Here is a 25,210-nt window from a genome sequence, read left to right as displayed (position 1 = left end):
TGGGGCCATTAGGTAAGAACATTCTGGAATTAGGTTGATGTGCATCATGTGCATAAGCCTGATCTGCCGGAGACAATGGAGAGGGCATCAGCAGCCTGGGTTGTCCAGTTGTATGACTTACCTGACAGGTAGGCCACCTTCTCTCTCAGGACAGGAAGCACATCTACTGCCCTCAGAGGCTCCTTCCTGTGGGAACCTGCAGACGAAACACAGGGGTTACCACAGGATCAATACAGGATCAGTACAGGGTCACAGAGCATGGGTTCCACAGGATCAGTACAGGGTCACAGAGCACGGGTTCCACAGGATCAGTACAGAGCACGGGTTCCACAGGATCAGTACAGAGCACGGGTTCCACAGGATCAGTACAGGGTCACAGAGCACGGGTTCCACAGGATCAGCACGGGTTCCACAGGATCAGTACAGGGTCACAGAGCACGGGTTCCACAGGATCAGTACAGAGCATGGGTTCCACAGGATCAGTACAGAGCACGGGTTCCACAGGACCAGTACAGGGTCACAGAGCAGGAGTACTACAGGGTTACTACAGGGATCATCAGTACAGGAATACAAAACAAGTTATTTAGAGAGAGTTTCTACAGAGTTACAGGTGAACTGTAGAGATACAAAACAACCTAACTCCATGTTACTTATGTGTGCATAACATTGATAATAATTGATAATAATAAAATAATAATTAAAAAGCCATTCAAACTAACAACACTGCTACTTCTGCTTCTACCACTACTGATTCATTCCACTCCTATAATAATGCTTTAAATACCAGTCCCAAGAACATCAATAAAGTTACTACTAAAACTAAGAGACACATCCAGGAGTTAACATTTATAAGTAAAGGGCAATTCCACGGAAAATGGACTTTTTGTCACATCCATAACGCCAGTGAAATGCCATGACATTTGTATGATGTGAATGATAACATTAATTTTCTGTGCATTTTTTCTTATGTACATTTTTCAGCCAAAAATAGCAAATGCTCAAATTTCATGTAATCATTAACATCATACCATACCATCACATTTTATTGGCATTATGGATGTTACAAAAAACATAATTTTCCATGGAATTGCCCTATAAGTATAAGTATATATACTCTTTTGATCCCGTGAGGGAAATTTGGTCTCTGCATTTATCCCAATCCGTGAATTAGTGAAACACACTCAGCACACAGTGAGGTGAAGCACACACTAATCCCGGTGCAGTAAGCTGCCTACAACAACAGCAACGCTTGGGGAGCAGTGAGGGGTTAGGTACCTTGCTCAAGAGCACTTCAGCCGTGCCTACTGGTGGGGGTTCGAACCGGCAACCCTCCGGTTACAAGTCCGAAGTGATAACCAGTAGGCCACGGCTGCCCATATATAAAAAGACGTACTATGCCACCTAAGTACATAAACAAGTGATCAACTGTAAACCACTGTTCCTCAGAATGATAAACCAAACAAACATAGGCTCCCCATGCCAAGCCAGGAGACCATCTGAGGATGTCAGATGTATGGGTGCTTGAGGGCACATTTGATGACATCACTTCCTCTGACTCAGGAGAGGTCGTGTGTGTGTGTGTGTGTGTGTGTGTGTGTGTATTTATGAGATGGAAAGTGGCCATGATGGAAGATGACAGCAGGGTGAAGAGGAGGAGGAGAAGGAGAAGAACCAAAGCTGTTCTGAGTGAGTCAGCTTCATCCCTGGCCCATCTTCACCCTCCTCTCCACTCCACTCCAGTTCAGTCCAGTTTAGCTGTTATGCAGGGCGCACACAGCAGAGTAATCTGCCCTAGTAGAGGCAGTCTGGGCAGCATATCAGCAGCATATAGGGGGGGTGGGTTCTGTACGTGGGGAAACCCCTGTCTTCTTACCCTTTACCCTCCTGCAGTTAGGGCAGAAGTCATGTGAAAGGCATGTCTGTGTTTACTTCATCTCATCTGAGTCAAAGCTCAGATGTGGACACTGAGTGCTATTGTAGAGTCTCCTTATGTAAGCATGGCCGCTGGCACAGGAACGTTGCAGAACTGAGCAGTTAGGACACCTAACTCCCTGCTGAGATGCGATAGCGAGAAATGCTTGCTTGCAATAAGTTGTAGGGTGAGGGGTTCAAACCCAGTGAGAGACAGTGCCTCTGCCTCTCATAACACAGGTTATATTGGTGCCTTGTGCCAAACTGACAGTGTGGTTAGGTTGGGGAGGGTGTGTCAGATAGAGAGCACACAGTACAGTTACAATGGGAAATGTCAGCACAACACAACAACACTCAGTAGCACTGCTGCACAGGATTTCAGCACCTTGGAGAGCTCCCTCACCACCATCTACTTCCTTCCTCAGAGAGGGACAGGAGGGAGGTGTGTGTGTGTGTGTGTGTTTGTGTGGGTGGGTGTGGTTGTGTTTGTTTGTGTGTGTGCATGTGTGTGTGAGTGTGTGTGTGTGTGTGTGTGTGTGTGTGTGTGTTTGTGTGAGTGTGTGTGATTGTGTATCTATGTGTGTGCTAGAAAAGAGAGAGAGAGTGCTGCCTACTGTATTTTGCTCGTTTGCTGGTTTCTGTATGTGGCACCTATCTAGCAAATGTCCACTGCCAGGGAAGACTGAGCTGAGATAGCGTCTTGATGTTGCCTCTTCTAATGGCATCACTTCACCGGCTCCAACAGAGCTCATAGACATGTAAGAGTGGGCTGCATTTCTGATCTCCAGACCTCTTCAAGTGCTTTACACAATCACTTTTAGAGTGGTCCTGACTCACTCTCTTTCATTATTTTTCAAATTTCAGAGAATTCATTTAAGGCATAACTGCCTTTTCATCATGCACACCATTTTTTGGCAGGATAAGTGTTTTTCTAAACGGATTGCTATTCCTCGGCAAAAATTGAACAAAAACAACCTGAAATGTGTTGGGGTGATTTAGCTTGGACATTGCACCATCTGATGCTCTCACTAACATGCCAAACACATGGCTATCAAACACTGTGTGGGTGTTTACGGGGGTTGGGATTCACAGAGACAAGAAAATAAATGTGCCTATACATGCATGTGTGTATATGTGTTTGCATGTGTGTATGTGTGTGTGTGTGTGTGTGATGTGTGTGTGTGAGAGAGGAGGGGAGAAACAGAGGTGTGTGTGTGTGTGTGTGTGTATTGGTGCATGCTATGCGTGTGTAAGTTGGACACTACATTAGTGTCTCCTATCTTGGGTGCTACTAAATATAGTGCTGCCTCAAAGGCTGAGCTGTACCACTTGCAGTGTGATTTGAGCATGTGAATAATGCGGGTGTAGAACGGCAACTCTCTCACACACACACACACACACACACACACACACACACACATACAACTCTTCCCCGTCTTCTCTCAGAAGCGCCCACATCGTCTGCTGTCTACACAATCCACCTCCCCTACATGCAAACTGGGCTGATTCATGATCAGGTTTCATTACTGCAAACTGGGCTCTAGATTCACAATCAGGTTTCATTACTGCAAACTGGGCTCATTATTACTGCAAACTGGGCTCTAGATTCACAATCAGGTTTCATTACTGCAAACTGGGCTCTAGATTCATAATCAGGTTTCATTACTGCAAACTGGGCTCTAGATTCATAATCAGGTTTCATTACTGCAAACTGGGCTCTAGATTCATAATCAGGTTTCATTACTTTAAACTGGGCTCTAGATTCATGATCAGGTCCAGGACTGCAAACTGGGCTCTTCCGTAATTTCCCAACTATTTGCCGTGGTTTATATATTGATTTTGCAAACTCACAAGAAGCTCACCATAGCGCCATGGGTTCCTGATCCATAATCAGGGTTAGAACTCACAAGAAGCTCACCATAGCGCCATGGGTTCCTGATCCATAATCATATTTAGAACTCACCAGAAGCTCACCATAGCGCCATGGTTCCTGATCTATAATCATGTTTAGAACTCACCAGAAAGAAGCTCACCATAGCACCATGGGTTCCTGATACATAATCAGGTTTAGAAGTCACCAGAAGCTCACCATAGCGCCATTGGGTTCCTGATTCACAACCAGGTCTAGAACCACAATGGCAAGAGGACATTCACAGCACACATGTTGTCTTTGTACAGTTCAATTCGATTTCAACAGTAACCCTTCCCCCAGCATCCCTGCATGTTTGTGAAAATCTACCTCTTCAGATTGTTTGCTAGTGTTTCTTCGCAAACATTCGCATACTGTACAGAGCAAAATAGTTTCATGAATGTTTGAGAATTGGAATGCACCTCAGGTCTTGAACCCAAGGCTCATCCCAGCAATAACAAAAACAATTGTGTGCTGGACGGAGTGGTGTGTCTCCCCCGCCTACCCGAACCTAGCACAGACAGACCTGAACAAACAAATCAACAAATAGGCCTAATCAGGGTTCCGACTCTAAATCAATTTTCATGATCCGTGGGAACCCTGCCTAATAAACAGTAACAAAAATAATAAAAATTCAGGTGCTGGACATGAATGAGGAGATGTCGAGACCTACTACACCTGGCTTGTGCTTGTGGCCCTGAATAAACTCCCTTTTAACAGCAGGTCACCTTGAGTCCATCTTGGCCCAGAAACAGTCCATTACCGTCCACAACAGTCCACAGTACAAACCCTTTTAACAGGAGCTAAATGGATCCGGAAAGCTGGGTTATTTGACCTAGCCAGTATTCGGTGTGCCGGCCTCTGCTGCTGACCCACAGAAAGATAGAGGGGACACTGTGTCCCTCGGACAGATGGAAAGTGCCTGTGTGTGTGTGCGTGTGTGTGAGAGAGAGTGTGTGTGTGTGTGTATCTGACACTCACACACAGACCACTGTGGCATGATGTCTCCAAAGGGGGCCTTTCAGAAGTCACTTTTCAGTCATTGTAACTTCTCTTCTACCCAGCTGTATTGAATTGGAAAATCCTGAGAACCTACACCACCCCGTCAGACACAGACAGACACACACACAGACACACACACAACCTGACCCGTATGATCGGCCAGGAGTTAGTCTATGAGCAGTAGACATCTGAAACTAAAAGGCAGACATTTTATTTTGATGGGTGCTAAATTCCACTATCCAGGATCCCTGTCTTGTTCCAGAACTTTTCTTAATACCCAATGAACTCACAACAGGCAGCCGCATTGCTTACACTCCACTAACTGTTAATGCTGATCCCCATGGTGATAGGAGTTATGGCTGCACCTCCCCCCTCTTACCCCGGCCCCCCACTGCTCTCTCTCAGAGCTGTGACAGATGCCCCTGTCTGGGGCTGGCATCTCCACTAGCAACCGCTCCGGTTCCCACTGGCCCAGATGGGTCTGATGGTCAGAATGTGTCTGACCTGCAATGACCCATCTGGACTGGTGACAAAGGGGTCGCACTACTCTCACACCCGTCAGAACATCCTCTTCTCTTTCCTCACTTGCAACACCCCACACACACACACACACACTCCCATCTCTCTTTCTCTGAAATGGGCTTCAACAGCTCCCATTGCTCTACTTAAAGAGAAACCATGCAGGTTTATGCATTTTAAGATGTTTTTGTAAGAAGCTAGTTTTTGCAACATCTTTTATCTAATCCACATGACATACACTCATGTCGAGGACAAATAGCTTCTTTCTTTTTTTGCTCTCTAGGTCAGAAAATGTAAAAAGGTTTTACAGCACAGTATCACAAAATATGCTGCCAATATAGGTGCTATAGAAGCTATGGAGCTTTTATGAGTACAAACCTGATGCATTCAACAAACAATTCTATATTGCATCTTTAAAGTATTATGAAAACAAGCTTCTCAAGGAAAACATTTAGCATTTAACTATCGTTGCGGGGTATATCCTTTAGTGGTATTATCTTACCCTTAGCTGTGTCTATTATCTAATAAAGCAAAAAATCCTTAGAAGACAAGAGCGCTTGAGGAACTTAATATTTTAATATTAACCATAAACATCAAACATTATCCTCATCTTAAATCATGACTGTGCAATGTCAACAATTAAGACAATTATTGTGTTATTTAAAAATGAGAACACAGAGTCATTATTAAGAACACTATGCCGAACTTTTCCCTTGTGTGTGATTGTTTTCAGCTCCTTCTATTAAGGAACTGTGCTTGAGATATAAGATGTGCCACTCCAGCCTGGATTAATACAGCGTAATGTAAACAACCATCTTCTATTAAGGAACTGTGCTTGAGATATAAGATGTGCCACTCCAGCCTGGATTAATACAGCATAACGTAAACAACCATCTTCAAAGCTCCACATGATAATGGACAGACTATTTGACTCTTGTTTACAGCACCGTAGCCTGTTCATACCAGTGTGTGCTAAGTATCTGCAGCTTATTAAACAGAGAGAGGATCCTGAAGGCTGGCGGTTGGTGTACTTTACCTGCTAGACGAATGAGCGCGGTTCCAGTCTGGGCATACTGCCATTGAAAACCCTGAACACTGCTCATGTTCACACACGCACACACACACACTCACCTGAGAAAGGCACACACACACACAGACTTCTCCGCAACTGAGAAGACCATTCACACATATAAACGCTAAACACCTGATGGAGTGACTCTCACATTGCAACAGCCAAGAACACTATTCACACACTGTGCCCTTCTTTCACACACACACACACACACACACACAGCAAAGACTTTGACTGCCCATAAACAATGAGCTGTCTCTCCTATAGAAGGTTGGGGGTACATGAGCGGTACCCTGGTAACTCTTGCAACCTGGCAACTTTTGAACGGTGGCCCTGGCTCTGGTGTGTGTGTGTGTGTGTGTGTGTGTGTGTGTGTGTGTGTGTGTGTGTGTGTGTGTGACCAAGGCCAGAATCATGGCAGTCTTCAGCTGTATGGGTGTCAGATGGACAGCTCATCTGACCTATCACTGGTGGAGAGGACCAGCTAAGCTAGCTGCTGCTGACCAATCGTCCGAAAGGATTTGGCATGTACATCTTTCCTTATGTAAATCTTCTTCACAGATTTCATGGCACATTTGGGCAAGTATGCGTGTAGAAAAACACAACACACACACTAACACAAACACACACACATACACACACACACACACAAAAAAAAACATGTGACAAGACAACACACAGATTGACATTTTTCAGGATGAACCACACTCTACTCAAAATTTCCCTTGATGACTGAGTTCCCTTATTTTGCCTATGCTTCACATTTATGCTAATTTATGGAGAACCATATAACAGACCCTCAGAATGTCTCATTAAACTTCACCATACAGAACAAAGAAGAGAGGGAGGTAGTAGGGAGAGAGAGAAAGAGCGGGAGAGAGGAAGAATGAGAGAGAAAGAGAGAGAAAGAGAGGAAGAGAGAGAGAGAGAGAGAGAGAGAGAGAGAGATGGAGAGATGGAGGGACTGGGGCTAAGGCAGAGATAACGTGTAATCAGGGAAGGACCCTGGACAGAGTAATACAGCACAACAGAGGAAGGAGGGAGGGAAAGAAGAGAGGAAGACAGAGAGGTAAGAGAGGGAGAGATAGAGCGAGAGAGCCGGAGAGAGAGATGGAGAGAGGGAGATGGAGAAAAACAGTGATGATTCCCTTGCCAGGCTGTGTGTACGTGCTCAGAGGTCACGGCAAGCCTCTAGAGGAGAAAGACACACACATGAATACACACAGAGTCACGAGCGTGCGCACATGTACATTCACACACACCACACACACACACACACACACACACACACAAAGAAAGAGAGAGAGAGAGAGAGAGAGAGAGAGAGAAAGAGAGAGAGGCAGCATCCATGAATCAGCAAAGATATGGGAAGGAATATGACAGGTCTCCATTCTCAATTCAGCCTTCTTATCAAGTACAGAAAATATCTTTTTGAGCTTTCACTGATAATGTTCATTTTTCAATGAATGGTTTCCAGTCACAATATCTATACCTAAACATGTCACTTTAGAGAGGACACACAGCTTTCCTAAAAATATACAAACATTTCCTCTTCCGTTACATGTATGCCCCTAACATCATATTGCATGCACACCTCTAAGAGAAAGAACATTCTAGAGAATGACAGCACAGGTGGGAATTGATCAGGCAGGGTTCACATGTAGTGTGTGATTTGATAAACGTGATGTTCACTGTGGCAGCTCCTCGGCTCTATTCAAGCTCACTCCAGCACGGAGGAGCCTCTTCAAGTCTCCTCCCCCTCCTCTCTCTCTCTCTTCCTCTCTCACTCGATCTCTTCCTATCGCTCTCTCTCTCTCTCTCTCTCTCTCTCTCTCTCTCGTGCGCGCGCTCCTTGCTACGCAGTAGTGTTTTCCTTTGGCGCATGGCAGGCGGGAGAGCTGCACGTGCATAGATGTGCGTGCGTGCGTGCGTGGGTGGGTGTGTGTGTGATGTGGCATGTTGAGGGAAGAAGGGGGAGTGGGGGTATGCGCTGCTCTGATGATCTCAAAGTAGCCTTGGGCTGCAGCCATGTTTTGAATAGACTCTCACGAGGCAGAAAGAGAGCGTGCGCGCACACACACACACAAACAGGCACTTATTGCACTGCACACAGAGTGCAGAGTAAGCCTGTTCTGGGATCAGTCAGACAGCGCTAATCATCACTGATCACGCAGGGTGCAGCGTAAGCATTAATCAACCCCCAGAGAGCAAGGAGAATGCAGTGGAGGCCTGAACCAGGATCAGTCAGACAGCATTAATCAACCCCCATAAAGCAAGGAGAATGCAGTGGAGGTCTGATTCAGGATCAGTCAGACAACAGTAATCATCAAAGAAGCTTGACAATGAGTGCCACTGGCCTGTCCTTATATCATTACCATATCAGATCAATGATGCCCTGTGACTGGACAGGAAGAAATTGAACGTTCTATTTGGGCCCCAATCTACTTCCTCTGCATTAAGATAACATATGGAATGTTAAAACGGAAGCCTTGTGGGGCCAACTATGATGCTGATAAGGATACATCTCCTCTCCTAACACTTCTAACAAACACTTAGCATGCACCTCCCTTCTTCTTCCTCTCTCCTCTTCCTCCTCCTACCCCACTTTGACTAGTACTTATAATGTCTGCACTCTTATCCTCTAGTAATAGTATTGACTGATGCAGTAGTAATTTTTAGCTAAGGTTTACTCTGTTCTGTAGCTTGAATGTTATTCTCCTTCTGTAAGTCGCTTTGGATAAAAAGTGTCTGCTAAATGAATACATATGTTGTAAATGTGAATCTTATACACTCTTCTGTATTACCAAACTGCAAATGAAATTCACATAAGTGTTATTTTAGCATTCTTCAATTCAAATGAATGACACTATGTCATTAATTACGAAGTGAGTAAGCCAGTGGATAATAGTTGTATCTGCTGACTGCATCTTTAGATACTCATTGAGCACATTTTTGTTCATCTTTCATTTTTGTCCCATCTTTAACTCATTAACAGTTACCACCTGATCTATTTCCCATCAACGCTGAGGCATCTGAAAGGCCGGGTTTGGCCTGCCCCTTTAACAGCATCTCTTTGGCCATACTTGGTAAAATCTCCACTTTTCGAAGTAGGGCAAAGTCAGGAGTGGATGAGTCCCCAGAGCTTAGCCATGGCCCTCAGAAGGACAGACTGAGGATGGTGCAAAAGACCCAAGCAGCAAGGTTCTTTCTTTCCCTACATTGTTTCACTACCATTTGACTTATGTACCTAATGTCACTGTGATGTTCCTCAATGGCCACATTTGTCATGTCCTTGCTCTTCTTGCACATCACAATTCTCAGAACAAGGGTAGTGTTTTGCCCGAATCAATATTGAAACAGACCAGGGACTATTTGCGTCAGAACATGGCTACACTGTCCTTATGACTCATTATAGGTCTATCTGTCTCATGTATCTGTGGCTGCTATCCTAATGACTGATGGCCTTGTGTTGTGTAGCCCTGCTGATGTATGGTAAGCAGTTCTCCTGCTATCAGCTACCAGCCCCAACCATCGCAGGACATTATTCAAGCCTTCATTTTCATGAAACACTACCCCTTTCAATGCAGTAACATTACCCTAACATGCTGGCAGAGCTGATGCTGTGTGCTTCAGCATCATAACGTTACTGCCATTGAGGAATGTCCCCAATGCAGTGGCTCGTTGTTTACAATCCAGGTAACCCTGGCAGCACGCCAAGAATGGCCCCGCTGATGAGGGTTGGCAATGTCCGGACTCCTGCCTGCTCACCTGGAGCGGAGCTAATAAGGAACGGCTACGGCTCGCATCGGCTTTGGCAGCCCAGATGCTGTTTATCACACTCGGACAACACAGAGCAGGCTACCCTCGGGAGTGGTCGTTTCCACCACCACATCCGCGATCTATAGCCTAATGCCCACTAGCAGTGTTACAGTCCAGTGATCCCGCGAGCAGCTGAGGACCATCATCAGAAACACTCGTTTGTTATTGCGTAATACTGAGCTGATTTAAATACACGAGCTGGAATGGCGCCACAATCCAAAATTATGAGGCGCGTGATGCCATAATACGGCCACCCATGGCGTTCAACTATTAAAACTCGCGCTCTTCATGATTGTTACTCAAGAACACCACTGCAGCCGACCCGAGCCTTCATCCGAACCCAGCACCCCAACATCCCCGGGACAGTTCCGTTCCCTGGGACTTACCCGATCTGTAAAACACAGCGCTGTCATCCCCGTCCCTGTCGCGCAAGTCCGTCAATGATCCAGAATTCATCGTGGCAGCCATTGATAAGAAGATCACAGCTGTTTGCTATACATCGCTCCGTATTTGCGATTTCCACAGATCCCATAGGAGACCTCTGGCAGTGAACTGCAAGCTATGACGTGCATAGGTTCGCTCTCCAGTGGATAGAGATATGGTCCCTCCATCTTGACTAGTGAGTTTGTCCTGAATGCCGCCCGGTGGCGCCCTATACAGCTCGTGTTGCGTAGGTTCTATCCTATGCCTACATCACGGACCCCGAGGAAGCTCAACCACTCTCCTGACGTTTACGATCGCATACAAAACAGCCCAGTGAACGAAATGTTTTCACCTCGGGGAATGAAGTCGCACCACAGACAGTGTAGGCTATATTTAAATTCAGTATAAGCAACATAACATGTCTGGTTAGGATTAATCTAGTGTAGCCTAAATATAGGCTGCTGTTTGTTTGTTGTACATAAATCAATTGTTGCACATTATATATTTATCCTTAATGCGAGGCTCACTGTTTTTGTTTTAATATCAGAGAATACAAATATGCATACACAACATAAAGTTAGCCTGCTGAATTTCTGCACGTAGGCCAAATCATTATGGTATAAAAGTTAGTCATTGAAAACTATCGTGAGACAGAATGTAATCCAACATCGCCGCCCAAAGGATGGAAGTATTTTTACAACGTTCTTTAACCTTTGAGGAATGAGGTTGTCTTAGGGACTGTTCGTTATTTATAAACTGGGCCATTGGGGGATTTTGAGTGCTTTAATCAAAAGTTGCATGACCCTCACCTGCCTGCAAGAAAATTTTCAAAAAAGACTTGACCCTCCCTGGCCAATTATCGATACCTTCCGCCCACGCTTTTAAGCGCTATGAAAACACATCGACTTAGGCTATCGTTCTAAAATCAACCTCTGCTTTCTGATCTTACACATCACACTTCACCAAGATGGTGGCCATTTCAGTAGATTTACTCACTAACATTGTTGTGGAAACACAATAAGCATGGAAACTCAATACACACTTCCTGCAACTGCATTAGACTACTTGAAATAAGTTACTCCTCTAGTAAGTATTCACATGAAATAAAACAATAAAACATTGAGACCATTCAACAAAGCACACTAGGTAATAACAAATTCAACACATGAACGTGTTGCTATGGACTCGTCTCTAGGCTTCCAGCTGCCGAAGCTGAACATTATCTCAAAACTCAAATTTCTCAGACGAGCTTGAAAAGGCCGTTTGCACAATTTCACAAATAATCACAGGGACCGAAAAATACCTAACATGCCAATTTTTTCCGGGTTTATCATTTTGCCAACTTTTCCCCGCTGTCTTGCCGTTTTAATATTTTCCCGTAGAATATCACATATTACTGTAATACTCTCATAAGTCCTGCATTCTGGCCTGTCTCTGTGTTGTCCTGTTGTTACCCCTTGCCCTTCCAGTGAAACAGATGTATTCAAATCATCATTTTGCTTGCTTGAATGCGAACTCAGAGTGATGTTAACCTAGGCCTATTTAAGTTAACGACGTGGTTGTCGTGAGAGCACGATTCATTGGCGCTTGCAGTGTTCGGCCGTAGGCTGTCTACGTGCGCACCTGCCAGGCTACTCAGCTACAAGTAGACAAAGAATTCCCCCTGTATATTCACTCCAAGTTGGCCTACCATAACTTACCAACTCTACACTACAGTGTAGACCATAAACTGGCTATTTATATGATCAATGTATTTGTTCAACTTTATGAAGCAGAATTACGCACTGCTACTTGGAACACATTTTTGTTGGCAGGAGAGAGAATTACAGCAATTAATAAATGGCACTTGTTGCTGGTTACCAATAAATAGGGCCTACTATATATTTTTTTGCAAACAACAAAAACAGAAAGGATGGAGACAGCAAAGCTAGAGATGGGCAGGAACAAGGTTAATTGGTAGAAATGCTTGTCAAAACGTTAGAAGCTGGATGTGTGGATGAATGAAGCACAAGTAGGCTATGCTTTATGTTAAGCATGCACACTGTTTAAAGTTAGGCTACACGGTAAACTACAAGTAAACCAAAGTTAAATTTAGCTTTTTTAGGGCTGGATAAAGTTGACCAAATGGATATAGGCTGTTAGGCGTGAATTAAGTAGGCTACTTTGTTGCTCCAACCCTTCCAACGTTACAGTTTTTCTCAGTTGCTTTGGTGCTTTTTTCAGATCAGAATGAAAATTCTCATAACTATTAGTACAACCTCCACAATATTTAGTCATTTGTGCACATCGTAGTAGCAACTTCTCCTTCTTTTGGACATGTATCAGTTGCTTTCATACAATTCTCTGCTGTTTTTTAACATTATCATTTGCTTATGTCATGTCAGTCAAAATTAACTATACTTATCGATGCTGAATAGTCGTTCCCAATAAAACTAATAGTCTTCATTTCATTGCTTGAGTCATTACATACAAAATTGTTGAACTAGTTATCAAATTCTGTCACAATGCTGTAGAATTGCAAAGAGCATACTGTAAAAATGTACGTATTCAGTATCTTGTGCTCACTTACTCCCCTAATGTGTAACTTTACTGTAGTTTTCAAATGGTTGTACAAGTACTGTATAGTGCTGTCTTGAGCATGTTCAGGTAGTGTCACCGAGTTCTGACCTTTTTTTGCATTGGAAAACACTGAGAGAACTATCATAATGAAAACATGACAAAGCCATTTGACTATCCTGTTCATAAACGATGGTGTCAAGACTTCTCATTTTGATGACACTGACAGTTTCATTGACATAAATACTTGATTTTGAGGAATGGACTATCCATTTTGAGCAAGTGACGTGCTTTTGCAGGTCATCCACTAGGTTTTGCAGTTTGCTAGCCTGGGTGTTCCCATGCTGCCTTGCGCGATTTGATTCACGCTGCTAAGGCAGCCTGGAGACCATGGAGCAAATTTTCGCCTGAGATAGGGAACCAATCACAGAACAGGTGGGAAAGCAAGACGATGATGATCTATTCATATAACCCAATAACCCAATAAATGGATCTGGGCATTTTTTTCAAATACGAGAAAATGAACGTTTGGTTCCCAGACCACATCTCATTGAGAAGTGGTGGCGCTAGCCAGGCTAGCAGTTTGCACTAATTGTTTTGAGAAATGCACTAACTGCTGTGAAAATGTTAATAGTGATGTGAGAAAAGCACCAAAGCGGCTGAGAAAAACTGTAATGGGGACGAATGTTGACATTTTCCGTATTTTGCATGAGAAACCTGGGACATCTCCCTTATTTTCATTGTTCAATGTTGACAGAGCTATGGAACGAAAGAGAACGTTATATGGCGACAGAAATCAACAATCAAACAAGCCACTTTGATTTTTTGCTGTTTTCATTAATACAAAAGATGGGTGACCCCCCCCTCCTAGACAAAAAAAAGCTAGGTGACCCTCCCCTCAACAAAGAATAAAAAGACATGACCCTCCCCTATTTTCCTCCGGTGGCCCTGTTTATAAATAACGAACAGTCCCTTAGCGTAGGCCTACATAGTTACAGTTTTTCTCAGTCGCTTTGGTGCTTTTCTCACATCACTATTAACATTTGCACAGAAGTTAGTGCAATTCTCAAAACAATTAGTGCAAACTGCAAAACCTAGTGGATGACCTGCAAAAGCACGTCACTTGCTCAAAATGGATAGTCCATTCCTCAAAAGCAGGTATTCATGTCAATGAAACTGTGGTGTCATCAAAATGAATAAGTCTTGACACCATCGTTTATGAACAAGATAGTCAAATGGCTTTGTCATGTTTTCATTATGACAGTTCTCTCAGTGTTTTCCAATGCAAAAAAAGGTCAGAACTTGTGACACTACCTGAACATGCTCAAGACAGCACTATACAGTACTTGTACAGCCATTTGAAAACTACAGTAAAGTTACACATTGCTGTAGTTAGGTGAGTAAGTGAGTACAAGACACTGAATGCATACATTTTTACTGTATGCTCTTTGCAATTCTACAGCACTGTGACAGAATTTGATAACTAGTTCAACAATTTTGTATGTAATGACTCAAGCAATGAAATGAAGACTATTAGTTTTATTGGGAATCCACTATTCAGCATTCATAAGTATAGTTCATTTTGACTGACATGACATAAGCAAATGATAATGTTAAAAAACAGCAGAGAATTGTATGAAAGCAACTGATACATGTCCAAAAGCATTTGCAATTTGTTCAGAGGAAGGAGAAATTGTTATGATGTGCACAAATGACTAAATGTTGTGGAGGTTGAACTAATAGTTATGAGAATTTTCATTCTGATCTGAAAAAAGCACCAAAGCGACTGAGAAAAACTGTAAGTTGTAGGCCCCTATACACATTTAGAAAACATCTCAAAAACTGTGAATGTGTGGACTACAGTTGCTGTATCAAACATTTTTTTTCTTTTATTTTATAAACCCCAAATGCCTGGCTTGTTTGGCCAAACACAATTTTAGGAATAGCGTAGAAAACTAGGCACTAGCCTACACACATTTGGCATAAATAAAAACTGTCCAGGCTCCATAATTTAGGAAAACTACCAAACTAAATAATCAAATAAAATATCAATGTAACCAAAATATTATAATAAAATAATCAAACACTATTTTTGTGTGATTGTAAGGTAGCCTATAATGCCATCAACTACCTCTGTGTGGTTGTCTAGTAGGCAACATAGTCTGATATGTGGGATCAGTGAAAGAGGACTATTTGACACTATCTAAACCTAGGCCACTGCCTTATCTCATCTGCAGAAAGCAGAAGGTGCCGCAGGTGCTCCACTCCAGTTATAGAAAAAAGAAGGGAAGAAAAATGTTTTCTAGTCCTTTTTTCAGCCATCACTCTGAATACTGTGGGTGTGTGTGAATGAATATATTTCATTACTGTAAAAACTGCATTATGTGATGTTTTGAGTCAGAGTAGGCTATTCTACAAGTCTGTAGGCCTAGCCTGGCCTATTAGACCTTTCTTAAAGACACCAATCACGCCACACAGCTGCATGGCCTATTGTAATGCTGCGGTGGGTTAATAGCCTATGAAAGAAAACAAAACAGATACCATGTGTGTGTGTATAAACACGTCTTACCTTGGGATGAAATTTCTAGGCCCACACAGACCAAATCATTTATTTATATGTCTTTATTATAGCCTGTTTAGTTTATTAGTCTATGTAGTCCAATTCGTCTATTTGTGTTAGGCTATGCATTTGGATTTTTGTTTAATGCGAATGGCGTGCACATTTTTTTGGAGCTGCAAACGTTCTAAGTAAAGGGTGACAAACCTCGAGACCGCATGTCCAGATTTTGCGTTGGTGGACACTAAATCAGCTCTTTTCACTCTGAAAAAGCCCTGTCGTCTCCAAGGAAACCGCAAACAACCAATTCGGCTTGAATGTGTTATCAGAGCCGCACAGCTAGAGCACATGTTCTACCACCTACCTACAAACGCCATAGTATGAAACCGATGAATGCCTGAAAACTGGGCATGAAATCAGACTTAATGCTGCAACCAAGAAAAGATACAGACACAGACACTCGGGGCTGCGTAGGCCTATGCGTTCTGAACTTCCCTGCATCGGATGGCAGAGAAAGTTTCAAAGTGTCAACATGGCCGTTAGTTTCCGCACTGGGAAGTCCAACTTTAGACCCAGAATGGTGACGCAGGCGGCTCCAGGCGAGTCTCTGAAGGAATTACAGGTGGGATATATTTTTTCAAGTGACACAATGTAGCCTATCTGCTCTCTACTGCAGTGTCTGTTTTAATTATCTGACCTCTTAAAATGTTGTTAGCTAGCCTAAGTAATTCTTCACATGGGAAAATAAAATTAAAATGGTTGAAGTTAACGATGCACTATCGGGGGTGTTTCCCAGCTTCTGCTCTAAGTGAAGTGAAGAGATTATGAACAAACGTGAAATGAACATCTGATCGCAATAGTCCACTATCTTATGGACTTTGTTATTATTCCTTTATCCAGACATCAGCAGCAGCACCGGAACAGAACAGAACAGAACAAGCATAGGCCTAAATGAGGGTAAACTGTAAAACGCTACAGTTAGATAAATCGTAGGACCCTATAGATTTGTATCTATTCTGTTCCTGACAACTCCTTAATTCCAGCTGTGATTCGTTACTTGCAAAATGAGTAGACAGCCTAGGTAGGCAGAGAGGCATTTCTTGTATCAGCACTAGGCGGCAGCACAACACTACAACTGGAACCACAGAGCTAGGAGTGGTTTGCGTCCAAAAATCTGAAGTGACATGGAATTTTGCAAAGAGATTAGTCTTGAGCATGAATTTTTCACTGAAATTAGTCAAAGGCAAATCACGTTAAAATACACACCACAGCGAATCTTAGGGTTACCCTACCCGCTAACATACTTGCCCAATTAATTAAAATCAATGAGTTCAGTCATAAGTATCTAGGGTAAAATACCTGGATTAGAACATTGAATATCTCCTTGCAGTTTAGTCAATATCTTTGCAGGAATCAGGCCCATTGGCCCATAAACAACTGCATACATTGATTAATTCTGGTGTTGTCTACTTTTTTTTTTTTTATATTGCACATCCTGCTGCTCAAGATGCTTTAGAGAGCCCCCATCAGCAAAAACCCAAGAACAACAAACATTCAGTTGAGGAGCACCTGATCTGAAGGGGTGGGCAGAGGCAGAAAACCAATGAGAGAACAGGATGAATGCAGCTGTGTTATTGGAACCGTTGACTATTAAAGTATACATAAATTCTTTAAGCTATTACAGGCTTTTACATCTGTATATGTCTATAATCACAGACACATCAGTGCATGTACGTTTTTTTCAGCAAGTCTTGCTAGCCAGTTCTGCATTGGGAAAGTCGTAGAAAGTCTGCATCTTTTTCAAAAAAATAATGTCTTCATTCTTTATTTTACAAGAGACTTCATAATTGCCTATGGTCCTGAAGTGGTTTTCAGCTTTCTACAGTTAGGCCTAGTTGGGCTTCTTATGTCTAATTCAGTAGGGTCTTTGGTTACGCGTGAGCCTCTGGAGTCCTTTCTGCAATTGTTCAAATATTCATGAGCGCCACTGATGGAATGCCCTGCTCCTATCCTGCGTCAGTATCGGCTTCTCCTCCCCAGGTAGACCCCAACCATGCGCTCTTTTATGTCAGCTGTCACTACTGCTCGACTCTGATTGGCTCATTTGTGTGGGTGTGCCGGCTAAGATAGGCTAAGAGGGTTTTCATTGGTTTTGTGGGGTGATTGGCAGTCAAGCCTCTACTGAGGATAGTCGGCAAAACATGATTGTTAACTGAAAGCCCTTTCACATATGAAACCCATTAAGGCATCATATAAAAACAGCATAGGACAGATATAGAATTTTCATTCACACTCAGTCTTTTGTAACATTAAGTAAGTCAAGGGCGTTGTTCCCTACTGATTGTATTGAATGGGATGGCAGATCATGGCACCTTCATTCAAGACATGTAAAACATCCAAGGTAGAAGGTGTGAGACCAATCTACGGGAGTGAGAGTGAAGGTGATGGAGATGATTGTATTCGTGAGGAAGGAGGTGATTGGCAGAGTATGCTGATGGTATGCTGGTAGTATCACTGGTTTCCTTCACAAGGAAGTACTTTTGTAGCTAGGCGGAACGAAATTCATCTGGCGAGAGTCAGGTTAGTATTTTTGTGGATGTGGCTGTGAAGCTTAGCTTAGAATTAAGTACAAAGATTAAAGTTACAAATAATAGCGAAAGTGTGTGTGTGTGTGTGTGTGTGTGTGTGTGTGTGTGTGTGTGTGTGTGTGTGTGTGTGTGTGTGTGTATGAAAGTCTGTGTTCGTGTCCATGACTTTGTGCATGCGTGCACAATGCACATGTGTGTGTGGGTGTGTGTGTGTATAGTAATGTATTACAAATCTTGTGATTGCCTCATTTACCCATTAACTAAGCCTTTTGTGACAAACAGCAGTGAAGCAGGAACACACACACACACACACACACACACACACACACACACGTGCCATTAAGGAAGTTCTCAGTGCTATGCCGATATCCATAACAAAGAGCCATTCAGCTCCAAATCCCTCTCTGATATCTGAGACGGCTTTAGACCTCCTCAGATAATCACCCAGAGGACAGGCTGACACCCGGCACAAAGGTGCCCAGTTTCAGACCTCAGAGCCTGGGGAGACGAGTCCAAGAATCCTGCATGGTCCCACTCCCTTAAGATGCAGGGCTGATCGAAAGTAATGACCTCATGAGGTGTAATATTAATTAAGTGAGCGGTGTTGGATTCTGGGAGAAGACACTGTGTGTATTGCACACCCTTGGCAGAAATGCTACCTTTCAATCCTGATTTCCAAAACAAGGTAAGCAAACCTGGCAGGTACATGCAAGGACACTAGAGCATTGTGTTATCTTCAGGCGTGTTATGTCACCTGTAATGGGACTTAAAGTTGGTTCCTCTGTCTTCCTGCTGTGTAAATACATGCTGATGGCCTATGACACACAGTAGCTGCTCACTTCATTGCAGTTCATTTTCCACAGAATGTCTTGGTGTTCCTGTAGCTTATAGACCCTTTCAACAAGGTAAACAAAAACAATGCTTGAACGTTCTATTTGGTTCCCAATCTACTTCCTCTGCATTAAGATAACATATGGAATGTTAAAACGGAAGTCTTGTGGGGCCAACTATGATGCTGATAATGGAACTCTCTTGAAAGGGTCCATTGGATGTGTATTTGTGCACATTTTTATTATTTTATAACTTTACAATTATTGTTGGTTTGTATAACTGAAATGTCCGCATTGTGTAAATTTAGCGCAGGTTATTAATTACTTTAGGATATTTCTTTCCGGCATAGCCTTTGTATAAAGGCTCGTTCTAAAGGCTCTTTTAAGGTTGGACAAAAAGACTATGAAATGGAATATTACATTCTAAATTGGTCCCAGTCCAGTTTTTGTGGTAGATTAGTGGAGGCACACTTTCGCCATGAAGCTAAGACCAGGACTGATCTGTTCCTTATCAGCTGTGATGTGGGGTCTCTGTTTAGGGTTCTCTGCCCTTATCAGCTGTGATGAAGGGTCTCTGTTTAGGGTCCTCTGTCCTTATCGGCCATGACATGGGATCGTGTTCCTGTGTTTTCTGACCTGCTACTTTACTGATTCCACTTTACTACAGAGAACAAATGAAAAATATTTCATATTTTATTAAATATACTTCATGACTATATTATGCAATATACTTTGAAAAATAATGTCCTGTGCAACACCCCGTATTCTGAATGAAGAAGCCCTTAAACTGAGTACAGAACCTCTTTTCTTTGCTGGTATTTGAAAGACTCAACTACTGGACTGGTGCTCAAATCTACTGTGTGAAGGTTTCTGTGTCCCAGGGCCTTTAGAATGAGTTAGTCTCTGTGTCTCAGCGGCTTTTAGAATGAGTGTGTTAGTCTCTGTGTCTCAGCGGCTTTTAAAATGAGTGTATAAGTATAAGTATAAGTATATATACTCTTTTGATCCCGTGAGGGAAATTTGGTCTCTGCATTTATCCCAATCCGTGAATTAGTGAAACACACACAGCGTACACACAGTAAGGTGAAGTAGGGATCGACCGATATGTTTTTTTTCAGGGCCGATACCGATATAAATTATTACCAAAACAGGAGGCCGATAACTGATATGTAAAACCGATATGTCAGTTGTCAAAAAGGGGGGTAGATAGTAAAGGCTATACTGCAAAAATGTAATTCAAAATCATTTAATTATGCAAACTTTTCTTTCTTCTTTTGATACACAATTGTCTATCAACTTGCATCACTTTGCAAGTGTAAATCCTGTGTATCATGTTAATCCAAGAGCTGAGTGATAGCAATTATTTTCATAGAGTAGGCCTGCACAATGAGCTATGTGCTTGTTAAAGGACCTGTCACAAAGAGGATGCTTTGCCATCGTGTGTGTGAGTGCACGAGAGGGAGAGGAAGAGGTGCATGCGTGATGGCAAGTGTTACGGTTGAATAGTTTAACAAAACAGTTTTAAAATAGTTCTTAGGCTATTTAAGCATGCAATTTGTGTCCATGTGTAGGCTATAAGCTACACTTTTGAGAGCCTAAAAGGCACGTTAATAGCCAGCTCAGGACGCGATTTTGTTCAGGTCGGATTAAATTACGGTTGGCCCTGGGTGCATGTAGTCTTTTCTGACAGTCCGTTTCAAAAAGGAGCAATTAGACTTTTTGACGTTCGCTATTGCATAATTTAGGACTTGTCTGTACTATGTCCGCCGAGGTGTCCCGTTATTCACAATTAACAAACGAGGCGGAGGCAGAGAACTCCCGACGCGCAGCACCCAAGTTTGTGGGATAACTAGTAAACAGCATATAACGTGCATCAATCGGGAATTCGCTAAATGAAGGAAGTGGGTGCTTTACTTATCGATCCGGATCAAACAGACAATAGCTTACAAAGTGGTGTTTTTGTAACTTCAGTGTAGATGATTGTGATTCACTGCAACTTCAGCAAAGTAGGCTACCTTCCTTACCTTCGAAAAATAGCTCCGTAGGCTACAGCTGAAGCCCAGTCTGCCTCAGTGAGAATCCTAAACTTTGTCTGTGTTCAGTCTTCGATCCTGATTGGCTGCATTCGTGCTAACTAACAAATTAGACGGTGTAGTGGGCGGGACAATGCTCTTGACCACAGAGTAGCAAATTCAGGGAGTGAGAGACGCTTTACAGACAAAGTAGCGCGTTTCATTCTTTATCCATTTCAGTATCGGCTTATCGGTGGAAAAAATGACCGATACAAATGATTGTAAAAATGCTAAATATCGGCCCTAATAATCGGCCAGGCCGATAATTGGTCGACACCTAAGGTGAAGCACACACTAATCCTGGCACAGTGAGCTGCCTGCACGGCGCTCGGGAACAGTGAGGGGTTAGGTGCCTTGCTCAAGGGCACTTCAGCCGTGTCTACTGGTTGGGGTTCGAACCGGCAAAGTCCGAAGTGCTAACCAGTAGGCCACGGATGTCCCCTAGTGTGTCCCAGCGGCACTGACTGTAACCACTGCAGCCGCAGCAGCAGGCCTCATAACCCCACCTGCATGGTGGAGCCCTCTCCACTTACGGAGCCACCCGATCGAGCTGACCCTAGCCGACCCCCACTCTGGCATCAGACAGGTTTCTGGCCGTCAGACAAAAAGAGAGATTAGGGAGACACGTTATAGTCCCCACTGTCATCTACATAAAGCCTATGTCCAATTATCACCTCCACACATCCGAAAATGACCTGTCACACCACACAATAGCCCAGGCGCTGCACGGGCTAAGCGAGATGAGAGAAAGCGTTCCGAGCTCTCGGTGTATCAGCCTCCACCAACACTCAAGATACCCAGTCTTTGTATCCCATGATCCTTTTGGCCGGCTGCTTCTGTCTTTAAGTTGGTTGAATAGTTTATAGGGGCCTTTAATGAGGCCAGCAGACAGACAAAGCACCTGAGCAGGTAAGGCTTAAAAGCACAGGTGACGCTCCCCGCCACCCTGGCACGACATCCTCTCCTCTCCTCGGCTCTCCTCTCCCGTCCTCGTCTCTGGTAGCAGTGGAGATGGGAGAAACTGAGCTTATGTTCCTCAGTGCGTAAGGCTTCTGCTGTGTATTGGTGTCAGGACATGCGGCATGTCCCACGCCTACAGGAAACAGCTGTGGAGAGACAGTGTCTCGCGTGTGCTCAAGGTAAGAGAGGCAGAAGCACCCGTCTCTGTACATGAGGGGGAAAGCACCGGGCAGCAGGGATGTCTGGACGTTTCTAATGGACACAGCAGCCTAAGGCTAATCTTATCATGTGCATGGCTATGTTTCAAACAATATTTTAAAGAGTTGATTGTGTGACTGATGTTTATAAGACACTTGTTTGGGGAGGCTGATGTATTCTTTTTCTTACTTGTGCTAAATGATCTTAGAGGCTTTTTTCTTTAGCTGGAGCTGATGGTCTCACCACTTAGTTTGCCCCTCTGTGGTGAACAGGCTCGTTCAATTTCTACACTCTCCATTTACTTTGTTACATGTTTAAGAGCCTGTGCAGACCTACTAATTTGATCAAATTATTGCTGTTTGGTTGCAACTTCACACCTTTAAATACAACTGTGTGCACTAAATATGCATTTGAGTTGAGGGGTGGTGGTAGCATAGTAGCTGGGCTAGCGTGCAGTAGCCTGAAAATTGTGGGTTAAATTTCCGGTTTTTAATTTCCACTGTTGTACCCTTGAGCGAGGCACTTAACCCCAAGTTGCTCCGGGGACAATGTAATCCCTTGTAATATACTTGACATACCGGTATGTAAGTCGCTTTGGACAACAGTGTCTGCTAAATGAATACATGTAAATGAGATTCCTCAGACCACTTTCATGAGTGGCCTGAGCACACACACACACACACACACACACACATACACACACACGCACGCATTCACTCACATCCACACTTTCATGAGTGGCCTGGGCTGTATACATCCATACTCTTTTAAGCAGTGGGAACGCACATCACATTCACCCACTCTCACCCACCTCCTCCCAACACAAGCTGTCTAGATATCCCCCTTATGTTGGTGTCGCAGCATGTAACACCAGATTTGGCTCGTTATCACCATGCCACTAAGCTCTAAGTGAACGACACTCAATGAGTTATCATGGTTGAAACAGATTGAGATACAGATACATTGCCTTAATGAGAGAGTTCAGTTTCATTGCAGTTTAGGTTGATTACATTTGTCTTACACTACATACTTTGTCATTTCTAGGTGCAGGGACAGGCAGGGATGGACTGTAAGAAAATGGTCTGATTGCTTTGACTCTGACTGCACAGTGATGAGTGAGGAACATGGCTCTCCTAAATCCTTTGAACAAATAGATATGGGGCATTTGTTTCTGCTCAGCTGTGTGTGTGTGTGTGTGTGTGTGTGTGGGGGTCAGTCTGATCAGAGCTTAGGGCACTCCCACGGAAGTCTGGAACAAACTGTATCTTGGCAACTATTTGGAGGTCCGCCGATATAAGGTAGTTTACTTTCAGTTGTCATGGCAGCAGCCAATGCTTTGTGTGTGTTTGTGTGTGTGTGTGTTTGTGTGTATCCCGCCTCCATACCTCCTCTCCACTCTAGACACTCACACAAGATTGAACTGGTTTGCTTGATCTTGTGTTAGCCTACACCCCTTCTTCTGTTATGTTGTCTGTGAGAATCTCTCTCTCTCTCTCTCTCTCTCTCTCTCTCTCTCTCTCTCTCTCTCTCTCTGTGGGCGTTTGTCTGTTGATTTGACCAACAGCTATTACCAGGCTAATATTCCAGACTTCTTGAGTAATTGACATGGACACTGCTGTGATTATGTATGTTAGCATCTAAAGCACTAAACCAGCTGCTTTTATGGAGGCTGTTAAAGGGTGTGTGTGGGAGTGTGTGTGTGGGGGGCCTCAGTGTTTAGTCAGATGGTCACATGACTGACCCATAGCTTCTGTTGTCAGTTGTAGTTGCTATGACAAATCCATGACAACCACATGCCACTGGTGGGTGGAGCATAGATGCAACTTATGTTGGTGAGTGACCCTATATACATGAGTTTAGAACCTCTTATTTGTTTTGTCTCTTCATCTCAAGAAGGATGTGATAGCTAATGTTTGGGGAAGCATTTCAATGTTATCCTGGCATCATCTCACAAATGTGTATTTGTTTCTGAGCAAAAAGTGATTTTGTGAGCAGAGCCAGGTCTCTGTAGTGTGATGACATTAGAAACGTTGATACCCAGCCAGCATACCCTAAGCTGAAGAACTAGGATATGCGTCTGTCACTATGAATGCCATTGCCCTGAGGCTACGGCCACACTGATGCCTGAAAAGACTGCACTAGATAAAAGAGATAAAGAGAAGCTGATTAACTGTATGCAAAGAGGGGTAAAACAATGAGACACAACAGTGTCATTCCAGCACTGTTATTTAGATAGATAGATAGATAGATAGATAGATAGATAGATAGATACTTTATTGATCCCCAAGGGGAAATTCATTTGGATGGACACACACTCTCACACACACACTCTCACACACACACACACTCACACACACACACACGCACACACACACACACACGCTTGTGTGACTGCTGGGGAAGCATAACAGAGATTCTCTGAAGTTTCATATAGAGAGCCTTATCATTTAGCCCATCAACTGGTCACCAGAAAGACTCAAACCCAGTAGGCCTGTGGGATGTCAGTCCGAAAAATGGCCTGTTGCCTCTGCGGTGGTTAATATAACCAGTTTAAAGAGTCCAGATGGACAAAGGCCTGAGACGTGTGTGTCTGGGCCGGTGAAGACCTCCCGATGTGTGCATCGTTTACTGTCCCGTCAGAGCTGTTACTTTGGTTAATGTAGCCTAGCAGCACCAACAACTTTACTGCCTCCCTATCTTTATCACTTTATCTCTATTTAGATCTCTCTCTCTCTTTCTCTCTCTCTCTCTGAGCAACAGTTGGTTCATGTGTCTGTTGTGGCTGTGCCTCTCA

The 25,210-nt window shown here is 43.5% G+C and overlaps 2 protein-coding genes across 6 annotated transcripts in view; one reads left to right on the top strand and one right to left on the bottom strand.

Moving 5' to 3' along the window:
- Positions 1-10,992, bottom strand: part of triob (trio Rho guanine nucleotide exchange factor b) — an 89,632-nt gene extending 78,640 nt beyond the window's left edge. For 2 of the 5 annotated variants that reach the window (XM_048260429.1, XM_048260431.1), the window contains exons 1-2: positions 10,619-10,988; positions 122-196 (exon numbers count right to left, since the gene is read on the bottom strand). In XM_048260429.1, the coding sequence (XP_048116386.1) occupies positions 122-196; positions 10,619-10,700 (157 nt within the window). In that variant the 5' untranslated portion in view covers positions 10,701-10,988. Of the gene's footprint in view, positions 1-121; positions 197-6,377; positions 6,514-10,618 lie in introns of those variants that run through there. The other 3 variants (XR_007195437.1, XR_007195436.1, XM_048260430.1) reach the window with 3 other exon arrangements.
- A 5,111-nt stretch (positions 10,993-16,103) lies between these two features.
- The window catches only part of dnah5 (dynein, axonemal, heavy chain 5), a 126,530-nt gene continuing 117,423 nt past the window's right edge, over positions 16,104-25,210 (top strand). Inside the window, 1 exon segment of the mRNA XM_048260674.1 lies at positions 16,104-16,390. Coding sequence (XP_048116631.1) covers positions 16,247-16,390 — 144 coding nt within the window. The 5' untranslated portion in view covers positions 16,104-16,246.

Source organism: Alosa alosa, chromosome 13, assembly GCF_017589495.1.
Source record: "Alosa alosa isolate M-15738 ecotype Scorff River chromosome 13, AALO_Geno_1.1, whole genome shotgun sequence".
In the NCBI taxonomy this organism is placed as follows: Eukaryota; Metazoa; Chordata; class Actinopteri; order Clupeiformes; family Clupeidae; genus Alosa; species Alosa alosa.
The sequence above is the reverse complement of the archived record's forward strand: the minus strand, read 5'-3'. Positions and strand labels throughout refer to the sequence as shown.